This window comes from Phlebotomus papatasi, chromosome 2 (assembly GCF_024763615.1).
Source record: "Phlebotomus papatasi isolate M1 chromosome 2, Ppap_2.1, whole genome shotgun sequence".
NCBI classification, from domain to species: domain Eukaryota; kingdom Metazoa; phylum Arthropoda; class Insecta; order Diptera; family Psychodidae; genus Phlebotomus; species Phlebotomus papatasi.
Genome location: NC_077223.1, coordinates 60,599,683 through 60,613,205, shown reverse-complemented (window position 1 = coordinate 60,613,205; position 13,523 = coordinate 60,599,683). Strand labels below are relative to the sequence as shown.

General features: G+C 35.3%; 1 protein-coding gene across 1 annotated transcript; it reads right to left on the bottom strand.

The window, feature by feature from the left end:
* Nucleotides 1-5,556: 5,556 nt before the first annotated feature.
* LOC129801961 (mitochondrial genome maintenance exonuclease 1-like) lies at nt 5,557-6,914 on the bottom strand. The gene is made up of 2 exons (XM_055847460.1): nt 6,003-6,914; nt 5,557-5,945 (listed from the first exon to the last, which is right to left on the bottom strand). The coding sequence occupies exons 1-2, from the start codon at nt 6,842-6,844 to the stop codon at nt 5,642-5,644; spliced, it is 1,146 nt and encodes a 381-aa protein (XP_055703435.1). The 5' UTR covers nt 6,845-6,914; the 3' UTR covers nt 5,557-5,641.
* Nucleotides 6,915-13,523: the final 6,609 nt, after the last annotated feature.

Sequence of the window (13,523 nt, the reverse complement as noted above, 5' to 3'; positions counted from 1 at the left end):
AATTTTACAAGATTGATAATTTTTTAATACTCTGTAATTATTTGTAGCGGAGTGTAGTAAACATATTCATTGCTGACAAAGAAATCAAACTATCAAGATGTAGTACCGTAGCTTAAATACATTGATATCAAACATATTGTTGAAACTAAAAATAGATAATGGAAGCCATTACTTCATGCTCTTTTTGCTTTTTTAATGTGTGAGTAAAATGAAAGTTTTTAGGTTTTGCGCCAATAAGAAGGCGAGTTTTAGTATGTGCTCTTTTAATTTCAGGTGCCCCCATATTTTTCCATGCATGTATTTGTGCATGTCATGCGTGCCGGCTCACTATTCAATACCAGCATGGAACTATGTACTGACTCCGCCTGTTTCTTTTACAGTAGACTCTCGCAAATTCTGCTCTTTTAAGATTGGGCTATTTTTTAATTCGGGCAGCAGTTACATTTGAAAAAAGTTTGTTGTCATTTTTCAAGTTTGATTATGATTATCAAATGAATCAAATATGCTCAAATTTCGCATGGTTTGTCTTAGTTTTTAATGTGATTTTGCATTATTGAGGGATTTTCATGCAATTTACGTTATATATGAGTGTGTAAACTCAATATCTGTATGCATATGAATAAAAAATCGTTGCTTTTCAAAAAGTTTGTCGCCCGAATTTCTGTCTAATTCGGCTGACATTTCGGTCCCATATGCCCGAATTTGAAAGAGTCTACTGTACATACAGTAGAGTCTTCTAAATTCGAACGCTCGGGGGGTAGTTTTGACATTTCCCACCTCCCAAATTCGAACGATTTTTTCAAAACTAACGAAATTTATGTGAGAATTAATTGTACTTTGAATCAAATTCCCGTATTTTCTCACGAGTCTTAGTCGTAACATACTTCCTTTTCATTTTATACGATCATAATGTGTGTAAATATTCAGGAAACAGCACTGAAATATGATTTTCAATCATCCACGATACGAATTTTTTAACATAACCCCACAATTGACATTTTGAATCCAAAGGTCGTTCGAATTTGTGAGGTTCAGATTTGAGAGACTCTACTGTAATTTGGATTTTTTGAATACGAATCCGCTATCTATTTTAGAATTTCACAAAAGTTCTTTTCTCCAGAAATCCTTTCTAATGTTTCTAAACATTATTTTAACTACATAAAAATATGTATTTCAATTTATTTAAAATTCAATTTTTATTCAACAATTTTACGTGAATACTCTCTTTTTTTACAATATTATTATAATGTTATAATACAATATTATTAAATCAGCCATAATAGAAAATACGAAGGGGAAGGAAATGGTTAGAAAACACGAAAGAAATTCGCGATGCTCACGAAGTCGCACGACTATCCCGAAGCCACACGAAGTCCGATTGAATGACAAGAAACGTTAAAATTTCAAAAGTGCAGAATTGCAGAGAGAGTGTGCATATAGAGAGACACCACTGTAAACTCGTGGAATTTGAGAAAGAACACCTCATACCACTTCATCGTAGCAGGGGAGACCGGGGCAGAATTAGCCACGTATTTTTATAGTTTTTTGTCTTCAAAGGAATATTGAAGAAACCACTCTTTATTCTAAACTAAATCTATACTTCCCTTACTATTCATTGAAATATTTATCAGCCTCATACAAACATTTTTTGTACAAATTATACGCAAACAAAACTTTCATTTGGTGGCTAATCTACCCCGGTTACCCCTACTATTTTTTTTGCTCATACTGATAGTAGCTCCAATTGATCGGTATTTTAGTAAACTAAATTGTAGAATAGTGTTGTTCATACATAATTTAAACTATAATAGTAAAAATATTTGATTAAAGAATATACCATAATTCAACAACAATAATTCAACAATGAACAATGACCCGATTTACCCATGTTAAAGTGATACTAAATCCATCAATTTTTTAAAGAAATTAAATGATAAATCAAGTTAAAATATTGATTATGGCTATGTGTATGGGTACTTATAACAGACACTTAAAAATCAATGTGAAGTACAGTGCCCGCTCTCTAATCCGGATCGGCGTAATCCGGAAGAGTTATAGACGGTTACATTTAAAATAATTTTGAGGTCATGTATGCATGTGTGTTAAGTAATGAAAATGAATTATCTTGTGATGTTTTTGTTTAATAAATGAAGTATAATAGCATAGAATTCTCTAATTATGTCTTATTAATCTTCTTTCAAACCTTTATTCTAATTCTACAAAAAAAACTTGTATTATATTTTCGAGACGTTGAACAAATTCAAAAAATCCATCCGGGTAACGAAGCGGACATCTGCATACTGTCTCCCAATCATCCGAATAACAAAGCGGGCGCTGTATATTAGGTGAGATTTTTAACAATCTCACCTACTACAATCCTAACAAAATCTCATGTCTTCCGATCGACCCCAAACTTTGCCAGAATGTGTTTGGCAACTTCCTGATCACGAATACAGTAGACTCTTCGTTATCCGGCTGACTGGGGGACAAAATGACATTTAGGTTTTTTGAATGATCAACGGTTTTTCTATTTTGTGCAGTGTGAATTTATTTTCTGTCTGACAAAGAAAAAGAGAATTTTCTTCATGGTGTGCTTATGTTTCATTTTTTATCACAATTATGTATTAAAAACTTCGATACAATGTTAATAATACTTTAATTCATTCTGGACAAACTTCATGTTTAGTGAAAATAATTTTGAATACATCAACCGCCAGTGTTTGGCAGCTGTCACCCGGATAACGAAGTGCCGGATAACGAAGAGTTGAGTGTAATATGGATGGCCAAAAACCGTTCCCGTCCGGCCGCTCTTTAGAGCTTAATAGCTCTTAAACTAAAAGAGATATCGACTTGCGGTCTTCGGCAAAGGTTATATATCGCATGAAAATTGCAACTTGGTGCATTGACCCCCCACCCCTTCTTCTGCCATTTTGAATACCCCCATTTTTTTGTTTTCTCAATAGCTTCGCCCCTATAGTATCAATCGGGTTCAAATTTTAGTATGTTATAGCTGGCCCTTAGAGCTTTCCATCAATACCAAACTTAAGGTCCCCTGACCCCCTGACCGGAGCTATAAGGGTCCAAAAAAATTCTTAAAATGGCCATAACTCCTGTTCTAATTGTCAAAATTTAAAAAGTGAGGGCGTTTTGGAAAGCTCTCGTGAAATGTCACTTCCCCTTCTAACATCGCAAGTTCATAAAACCACCGCTAGGGGCGCTATTTTAAAAAAGAAGATTTTTCAATTTTCTAAGTTAAATAACTCAAAAATTCCTTTGTGCATCGGGCTGAAATTTTAGTATGTTGTAGCCTCTGGTTATACCTATCAAACAAAAAAAACCTTAAGTCGATCCATAACCCCTGACCCGAGCTATAAGGGGTCAAAGTTCAAATATTGACCGGCCTCTATCTCCGGTTCTAATTAACATAGCGGCCTAAATTTTGGATTCTTGGTTTCGTCTCGATGAGCACTTTCAGATGGAAGTTCAAAAAGTCACCACAGATGGCGCTGCGATAGCGTCAAAATTCATTGAAATTCAAACTCATTTTTCTCAAAAACGGCATAGTGCAAGTTAATAAAATTTTAGTATGTTGTAGTCCAGTCTAGGACGTTTCCAAAATGTGGCGTAAGTGCGCTGTGGTTTCAATTGAACCGGAGATATGAGGGGTTAAAGTTCACGAAATTCAAAAAATCATATCTCCAAATCTATTTAACCGATTTTGATGAATGAGGGCTTAAACTAAAGATCTCACCAAATGCTGCATCTTTCTGGAACATTTTAACTTCGTGGGACCAACACCAGGGGCGCCACAGTCGAAAAACTAATTTCAATATCACATAACCTCAATTATCTCGACTGTCGCTAAACCGATTTTGATGATTACTTCGACATTATTGTAGAGGACATTTGTCTCTACACTTCGTCCATACATCATTTTCCGCTCAGACTACGCTATCTCTCCGATTTTGCCGTTTAAGTGTGAAAAAAATGATTTTTCCCATAATAACGTTTTGAAACCACTCAGATGCCAATTTGACTGCCTCTACTCCACCAAGACACTTAAAATAGGGGTTTAAATGGAAAGTCCCGCAAAATACAACAATTCTTTGATATAGTTGAAGTTCAACAAATGACTACTTGGGGAACTCTGGATGAAAAAACAAGTTAAGAAACAAAAAACCTCGATTATCTTGGCTTCTGAGTAATCGATGAGATCATGTTCTATGGGAAAATTATAGAGAACATTCTGGTCTACATTTCACCCATATATCACTTTTCTGTCACTCAAATCTTTGATATTTTGGTTTAAATACAAAATTTGTATAATTTTACGAATTTGATTCAAGATAATTGAATGGCGTCACCCAACTTCAGCTCTAAATCGAATTTTCATACATTCCGAGTTAGCTCACATTAAGAATCTCACCTACATAAGCCGGTTAGGATTATCTGTACCTTTAATTTCTTATACAGAAGAACAGGCCAAAGTTCTTCAATAAATTGTTAGAATATTTAAAATTTTTACCTTAACTGTTTCGTCTCCTTTGGGACTCTGGGTACCCATGGAAAAAATAATTTTTTTAGACTATTTAGAATCGATAAAATTCCGATTCTTGTGGATGATTACAAACTATAAGGATGTCCAAATCTAGGATATTTTTTGCAGGATCCCAATTAACTCCTGAGCTAAGATATTCTTGGTCAAAAATCGTGAATTTTCGATTTTCTGCTTCCTTGCACATATTGTGACTTTTTTCATATTTCTAGACCCGAATAAGGAAAAACCTCTCGGGGCCAATAAGTATGATAACTATCAATTACAGATTACATAAATTCGAAAAACACTTTTTTCATAAATTTTCAAAAAACTTGTTCAAACTTTATGGGTACTCTCGTCCCCAAAAATCTAGAGGTCAAATGTAAGGTTATCCCGCCAATGCCCGCCATTTGCTTTTTGACACCAACCTTGTAAGAAAATTCAAGCGGGAACGAAATTTTTGCCAATATGGCCGATAATTTTGACATTTGGCAGCGAAAAAGATTGCTTTCGGGGAAGTTTTTCCTATTCTTCCAGATTTTGGTGAATTCTGATTGTCCAGGAAGTGTTTTTTTGGCTCTTGAGAAAGCTTAATGTGTCTGCAATAACATCCTGTTGAGAGAAATGTGTGTTAAAGTGTTATTGTGTGAAATATTTTGAGAAATCTGTTGGCAAGCAAGAGCTGGGTGTCCTTTTCAGCACTTCCTGGACATCCCACAAGATACTGGTCAATAATTCTTCTTGTTTTAGTGATCAACATTGTAAAGGAGTCATTTGACATGCAAAAATAATTCACAAAATTGATATTATTGGCTTTTTTAAAATTCAAGTTTGTCCGAGTTTCTATCTTTTGCGTTCTTTAGGGGACGAGAGTTCCCATGAGTTTTCCAATTTCCCAGAGGCGGAGAAAATTCTTTCTCTACAAAAGTATCATATTTGACCAGTAAGACTTACAATAAAGTGAGTTTTACTGAAATTCGTTCGCTGGATATGTTGTGGTCCGGAAAGAGATAAAGGAATAAGGGGGCACAAGAAGTCTTAACATTTATTACTACAGAAAATTTACAGATTCCTACCTAGAGGGCTTCAAGAATGAACCAAATGCTAAATAGGTTCTGGAAGAGTTCCATCTCTGGAACGTACCCAGAACTCTTGCAGTCGAAGCAACCAGGCACGCCAGTAGAATCTCACGTCGCTGTTGCCAAGTAAGTGAACATGAGCAGGTGTTCCGTCTGTATAGATCACAACAACAGCCCCCCGTAGGACAGGTGTTGTTAATCCATGAGCCGGAAGGGTAGCATTCACTGCACCCAGATAGGCTGCCAATTGAAGAGGAGCATCAAATGTATCAGCTAGATTTGGTTTCATTCTCTCTGACTTTTTCCATTCGATCACATGCAATTCAGAACTGAACGGTATTTGGATTAGCATCTTTAAAATCATTTCCTACATCCATCTGACTTACTCAACAAGAGACACACAGTCCACAATTCCATGGTACTTCAGGAAGGGATGAGATATTTTTGCTTCTACAATTTTAGGCTGTACTTTGCCTAAAAATCCCTGTACACTCTTCCATCCACCTTCAAATTCTGCATCTTCAGGAGATTTTCCTGTACTGAAAAATTCTTCAATCCACCCATGCAGACGAGCACCTTCACTCAAGTGTCTCTCATTGAGCTTCCGGAAGCCCTCTTCGCCCAATTCTGCAATCTTCAGGACTTTCCATCGCATCAGAGCTTCTCTGGAGGCTTCAGGCATTGTGGCTTGAAGTACTCTGCCCACGGATGGAAGTTTCAGGATGTCATGAGGGGATTGTTTCTGAATTGAGTGCTTTTTGTTGAAAACTAAAGGAATATCTACGAGTTCCTTGAGAGTTGTCGAATCAAATGGGATAGTTTGTGTATTGTGTATTGGAGGTTTTGGTGATTTACGTGGAATTTTTGGCTGTGGTGGCAGATTCTGCTGGAGATCCAGGAGACTGTCAGGCAGAGAAGGTCTACTTGGTGTATTTGTTAAATTCCCAGTGATCTTTTCAGTCTTTTGTTTCTTCTGCATCATCCAGAAGAATTCTGAAGATTTCTCTGAAATCTCAGAAGCTGTCCGGCTAACCTGGGATTTCTTGGAACGCCGCAAAACTGCCCCAAACATTGCTTTGTTTTCATAGTTCAGTGACCTAATTGTTTGTGCTCTTTTATCTTTGTTTTCTGTAGATTTTTCTCTTTTTGGAGACAAAAAATACCTCCTCAGTGTCCCCTGAATGGATCTCTTCACCATTTGGGCAGTGTTCTGTGGAAAATTCTGCATTTTCTTCGTGTTTTCTGGCAGCTTCAGAGAATCATCCTCGGTGTGCACCTAACCTCACAAACTTTATAGCATGTATCCGGAAAGAAATGACGTCGTAAAAAAAATTGGGGATGTTTGAATGAAAAACAAACTCGAGTTTTTCTCGAAAGAAAATTCATTTTGCAACCAATATTTCTTTGTAATATATTTCTAATATCCGTAACACGTCGAATAACACCGAGAGAATTAATAGAATTTGCATGAAATTCCATGATTAATTCATGGGTTCTTTGACTGAGAAGACGAACGAAAAAAATTGTGTGCATTTTTCCTTATTTTCTACTCAAATTTTTCTCCACTGAAGTTAATTTTTCTCTTTTTTTTCTTGTTTACAGGGAAATGAATGAAAGTTGATTTGGGATAAGGTTCATCTGGGAGGGATAATCTCACAATTTTTACATAATTTTTTTCTTTTGGGGGGGGGGCGTTAAGATTATTGCCCATAAGGAAATGTTCTGTGGATTTTTTTTCCAGAAAGTTCTCCTCAATTACATTCAATTCTGAGCTCTCTGATTGAGATTCTGAAGCTATTTCTTTCCAGAATCTCATCTTTACCACATATGAGATTCACAGTTTCTAATATTCTTTGGAATCAAGCCATTTCCCTGGCAAAAATCCTCCCCTTATTTTTTTTGTTCTTGCATTTTTTTCTTTTTTTAAATATATATATACCCTCCTGAAGGATATTCTACAATTTTTTCTCAATAGTTTTTTTTCCAAAAATTTTGTTTTCAGCTTTTTCTTTTTGCAAGAAAGAAATTTAGAGGAAAATGAGATAATTTCTATAGCATTCCACGTTTTTTTTTCATTGCAAAATAAATAGATTAATGATTTTTTTTGTAGTAATGTGATTTTCGACATTTTGCTCTTTCTTCTTTTTTTTTTAAACTCTTCCTCAATCTTCAAAAAGAAAATGTTGGTGTCTGTTGCAAAATCTCTAAAATTTACTCCATTTCTTAATATATCTGCATTTGTTCATCTCTCTCGCGTTTCCTCCATTTCTTTCTCTCAACTTCTTCAAAAGACAAAATCATCCCTTAAGCCTAAGTTCCTAATTCCATTCAAGTATTTTTTTTTTTTTTGTTTTTTGTGGTATCGCCAAGTCGTCCACTTTGTTTTGTGAGATAAGAGTTGAAAAAAGATCTGGGAAGGAAGATCTCCTAAAGCTTCCTTCAACAAACAAAAAAAAATCGAGGACGCGTCGAGAGATTAGGTTGTTTTTTTTTCTTGTTTTTCTTGAAATCCATTTTTGTTTTTGTTGAGGGTGGTTGTGTGTTTAGTGTCCAGAATTGTAGCCGTTTCCATCTGGGATTACGTACTCCTGGACGATGTTATTGGCCCCCGGAGAACCAGGGGCCGACATCAACTCAAAGCCATCCGGAGAGGGTGACTGTCTACGATGGCGCTCACTCTCCATGTGAGTGGGCGAAGCAGGCGCTGAACGAGGCATCCCAAAGGGAATCCGGTAGTTCTGCTGACCACGCTCTCGTCGCTTCCGGTAGCTCTTGTTGATCAATTTCATCTCGCTGTTGGGATCAATGCGCCAGAAACAACCCTTTCCCGGTTCATCCTGAGACCGCGGCACCTTTATGAAGCATCTACCAATGATCCAAAATAAATATCCCATTTTATTTATTATTTTTATTAAAAAAAAATACTAAATTGCAACGCACTTTTTAGTCAGAGTAAAATTTCAATATACAGTGGCAACCAAAATAATAGAATCAGCTCTGCAAAGATTTTACCTTTAGCATTTTTGTTTTATTCCAATTCGTTAAAATAATTTTATACTTCAGTCGAGATGCTTTTATTTGGAAAAATTCATAAGGTAAAGGAAGTATATATCGGCCATGCATCGTGTATCGGCCAGCTTGCAGAAGATATCGGCCACCAAGATAAAATGAATATTTAAAAATTTACTACGTTTTATCAGTTATCTAATACAAAATATATTGCGTTTGTTCATATATAATCTTCTGAATTAAATTTTTCGTCGACTTTTTGAGAAAATATAATTATTCATTTAATTTATTGAATCACTGTATCGGAGTCTTAATCAAAAAGTAGCCATTTCTCAAATTCTTATGATTTTATACTAGAATTTCAGTGACACAAAATAAGGAATTATACCTTATTTAAATGATTTACGAATCTGTCTGAATGTAAAAAATAATACTCAATTATTCCACTTTTAGTATCAGAACACTTTTTAATTGTCTCTCTACGCATAATACGAATTAATTTGTTAATTGAGAATAAGTACGTTTTGTTCTAAGTACAGAGCTCACCGGCCATTTTTCATCGCATTTCGATGTCATTTTCGCGAGCAGTTGAGGTTATGTTTTTGTTGTGAAGAAGAATTTCCTCAGGTGAATTTTGCATTTTATCAATGTTAAACATCTTCAAAGATGTCTTAGAATGTGCAATATGCTGAGAAAGGGTTGAAAAATGTGCTGGATGCCATGACGGCAGGTGATTCCTCTCGAAAACGTCTGCAAAGTATGGAGTGCCCAGACTGACCCTGAATGATAAACTTTCCGGAAGACAATCAAACGGAAAATCACTGGTAAGCTTGTACTAAGTAGGAAAAAGAATAATTTAAGCTTGTGGACTATCGTTAATCAAGCCGAAACTGGATTTCTTGTCCTTAAATACGAGCTCCAGGATTGGATCAAAAATATGGCGAAAAATGAGAAGATGCAGAGACCCTTCACCAAAAATCACCCTGGAAAGTGGTAAAAACTGGTCCTTATGGTTGGGTTCTGATAAGGGGTGGATGACAGAGAGTGTTTCTTCAAGTACCACGAAATTAATTAGAAAAATATTCAAATTTGTAATATTTTTAAAGGGGTTTTATTTTTTGGCCGATATCTGCTACACTCCCGGCCGATATCTTCCTCATCTGCTTTCATATGGCCGAAGCAATATACGCAGTGCATGGTTGCAATTTTACCGATTGTTTTACTAATTTCTCTGAATATTAAGAAATCAATTGTAGAGATATAGATAAATGGAATACTAGAGTTCCAATTGACATATTTTAAAATGCCAAAAATTGGTTTAGAGCTTTTATTTTAGGCAAATTATTGAGCATTTTTCTTAACTGGCCGATACTTACTTCCCTTACCTTATAGAACATCGAATACTTTCGTGAAAGTAGTAAAACTTCATAGAGAAAATGTTGGGAATATTCGTTGTAAATTCCCAACGGAGACATGAAAAATTCAATAGGATTTCTCAGAGATATCCATATGAAATTAATTTTCATTTAAAGATATACTTCAGTCGAGATGCTTTTCTTGGAAGAAGTTTATATAGAAAATCGAAGAGTAATATCGTCGGTTGCGGCTACCTCTGTCATATCTGCATTTCTTTTGTGTCAGCATTTCACGCAAGAGGGGACGTCTGTATTGTAGCTTGCTTCGAATGCAGATACAAAACAAATGCAGATAGGACAGAGGTAGACGCAACCGACGATATATGGATATAATATTTCAAGCAAAGAATTTAGGAAGAAGCATAGGGAAATATCTCCATATAGACTGGGAAAAATCAGTAGCATATCTCAAGGAAGTGCAGAGGTTCTCGCGTATAGGGAATTAAAATTAGAAATAGGAAAAAGGTAAATTATAAGATAAATGAAAATAAAAAAAATAAAAAATATAATTATAAGAAAAACTAATAATAAAAACAATTAAAATAAATTTAATTTGGAATTGCCAGGGATATCCAAGGATAATTCCACATGGAAGTGGGTATAAAATTCAGAAGCCTTTCCTGGAGATTTACTTGGAAAAAGTCACCCATTTTTCCTACATTTGAACTAGATTTTTTGGGAAAATTTTGAGATGCACATGGGGATAATTCATCAGGCTTTCTTTGGTATATCCATGGAACAATTCCTTCAGTTTTTCAGGAATTTTACTAAGATTTTTCTGGAAAATATATGGGAATTTTCCCTAGTAAGAGAGCTTCGAGTGGGTCAGTGGATAGAGTAGTAGCTCTATGACTGAGAGGTCTTGGGTTCAAAGCTGAGCAGCAGCAGAAAAAGATTTCTCATACCATATCGGTTTTGAATTCGTCCAGTGAATGAATGAATAAATGTCAATGGTGCATATTGGCAAAAAAAGTGAACCGCCTAAACAATAGAGGCTGGTACGAAAACGAGTTTTGGCTTGAAAGTGGTACTTCAGTAGATACAAATATTCGCTGTCACTGATCCCAAACATACACCGAGAAGGGCTGCTGTGATATAGTAGCGGCACTGATTGCCCACAGAGCTATGATATAGAGTGGCTACCCATATCGGGGGATAAGATAGAATAGGAGTGGGGAAGCATAAGGGGCCCAATTGGTGGCCTGGATGCATCGGAATATCCGAAATGGAGAACTGACCCCTGGCAAAATCTTATCTCTCTTATCTTCCCTAGTAAAGTGGGAAGAAGTTCACCAACCTCTCCTAGGAATATCCCTTGGAAAAATTCCCCAGTTTTCCAGTTGTCTTTTAGAGACTTCTCCAAGAAATCTATAGGAAATTTCCTCGGAAAAACGGGAAAAATTCAATGACCCTCCCCGACTATATCACTGGAAAAGATCTCACAGTTTTCCGGAAATATTATAAAGATTACTTTCAGAAATCTATGTGAAATGTTCCCCCAAGGATGGGAACTTTACCTAGGGATAGTGCGTAACACTCCCTTGCAGCTTTCCTTTATGACCTCCCAAAGAATTCACTGGGTACGAAAAAAGGAATTTTCACCTGGGGGAATGGGTGACATTCTTTATATTTTCCTAGAGAATTTCGTTTGAAACGGAGGGGACATTTTTATAGGATATAGGGGTTCAATTACCTTACGTCAAATAAGTATTGTTTTGGCCGCTAGAGGTCTCTATTTTTAACAGAAGACAGTGAAATTTGGTTTGAACAACACGATAGGACCACTTTCATTTAAATTAAAGAATGTGGTCTATAAATCGAATAAGTTTAAATAAGGCCATATTCAGATTAATGACAGTTTTCCAATTTTTTTTGACCGAACTGAATTTCACTATTGACGTATTCTGTGTAAAAGAGAGACTTCTAGCGGCTAATGCAATCCTTATTCTATGATTCTAATAATTTGAAGATTTCTACTTCAGAATTATATGAACAGATTGGGAAAAATACAAAAGTTAAAAAAAATATAAGCTTTGCAAAGTGATTCTATTATATTGGCCGCCACTGTAAATTCTAATACGAGAGAACGAGGCAAAATTAGCCAGAAAAGGATTTTTTCTTTGCATATAATTTGTGAAAAACAATTTCGAATCACACTGATAAAAAGGGTATTTACCTATTTCAATTAATAGGGAGGGAGTTAAATACCCTGAATAAAAATAGGAGTGTGCTCAATATTCTTTCTAAGGAAAACCATAACACTTCTCTGTTTAAATTTAACCCGATCTTCCCTGTCTCTGAAACATCTTTCTTAATCACAGCTATTGTGATGCTGCGAATCAATCAGCACCTTTGATCGATCTCATTCACTGGACATATTTTCTGAACATCCCAAATTCTTAAAATAATCACAAACCGAAAATGGTTTAATCCAGCTGACTACTAGAACCTTAGTTTGGAATGAGTAACCTCTTAACTTGATCTTACATAATTTTTTAGCTGAATTTTTTTAGTATCTCAGTTTATTCAGCAGAAAAAAACGGGTTTAATTCAGTCTTTTTCTTTTCTAAGTCAATTTTGGAAACTCTTGTATATTATATTGACATTATCCACATATAACTTTAATTTTTAATTTTTAAAAATTTTTTAAATCACTCAAAACATTGTCCAAAATACCTTAGCAGTAATATAATAGATTTTCTGATAAAAATTACTTATCGGTGTATAACCGGCTTATGACCGGTTTGGAGCGGTTCAGTTTTATCAGAAATTCTAAGACCTTTCCGAAGAGCCCAAATATGATCCTATTCGGTGATTAATGCGTTCCCTAGAGGTATATTTTAACCTTTGACCTTAGAAAACCGTTATTAGCAATGATTCAACAGTATTTTAATATAAGGACGAAATGTCCTCCTGGATAATCTCCAAAATATCTAAATCTGAAAAAGAATAGGGGAAAGTGCCAATGCTCGATACCATATGAAGCTTCGTAATGACTAAACTTCCTATGTTTTACAATATATATGTGACTCATCGCAATCATATCTTAAAAACTATGGGAAAAGGGCCAGTTTTTAAAATATATTGTGCAGTCACGTTTATTGAAAAAAAAAATAGAAAAAATTTAGTAATTACGAAGCTTCCAATGGTATCAAGCATGGGCACTTTCCCCTACTATGGAATGGAACTGTTACTGTTTTTTTTTTTTATTTTCTCGAATTTGATGCCATAGGAAAGGTCTTGGAATCCCTGAAAAGCTTGAAGCGCTTCCCACTGGTTATGAACCCGACCAAGAAACGATAATTAATTTTTGTTTGATATTGCTTTTAAGCTAAGAAAATTTAAATTTTGAATTTTAAGCAATCAAATCCAAAGTCGTTTTCAGACTGAAGGTTTAGCCCAGTTCCCGAAGGTTTCAAAATCCTAAATAACAATCACTTACTGATTTTTGAAAATCTCATTAACCATTTGCTTTCAATATTT

Excerpts from the sequence above, each read along its gene's own strand:
- LOC129801961 (XM_055847460.1), bottom strand. The coding sequence starts at position 6,844 with ATGCAGAATTTTCCACAGAACACTGCCCAAATGGTGAAGAGATCCATT. Across the intron at positions 5,946-6,002 it reads GACTGTGTGTCTCTTGTTGA|TTCTGAATTGCATGTGATCG; the intron begins GTAAGTCAGATG and ends AATACCGTTCAG.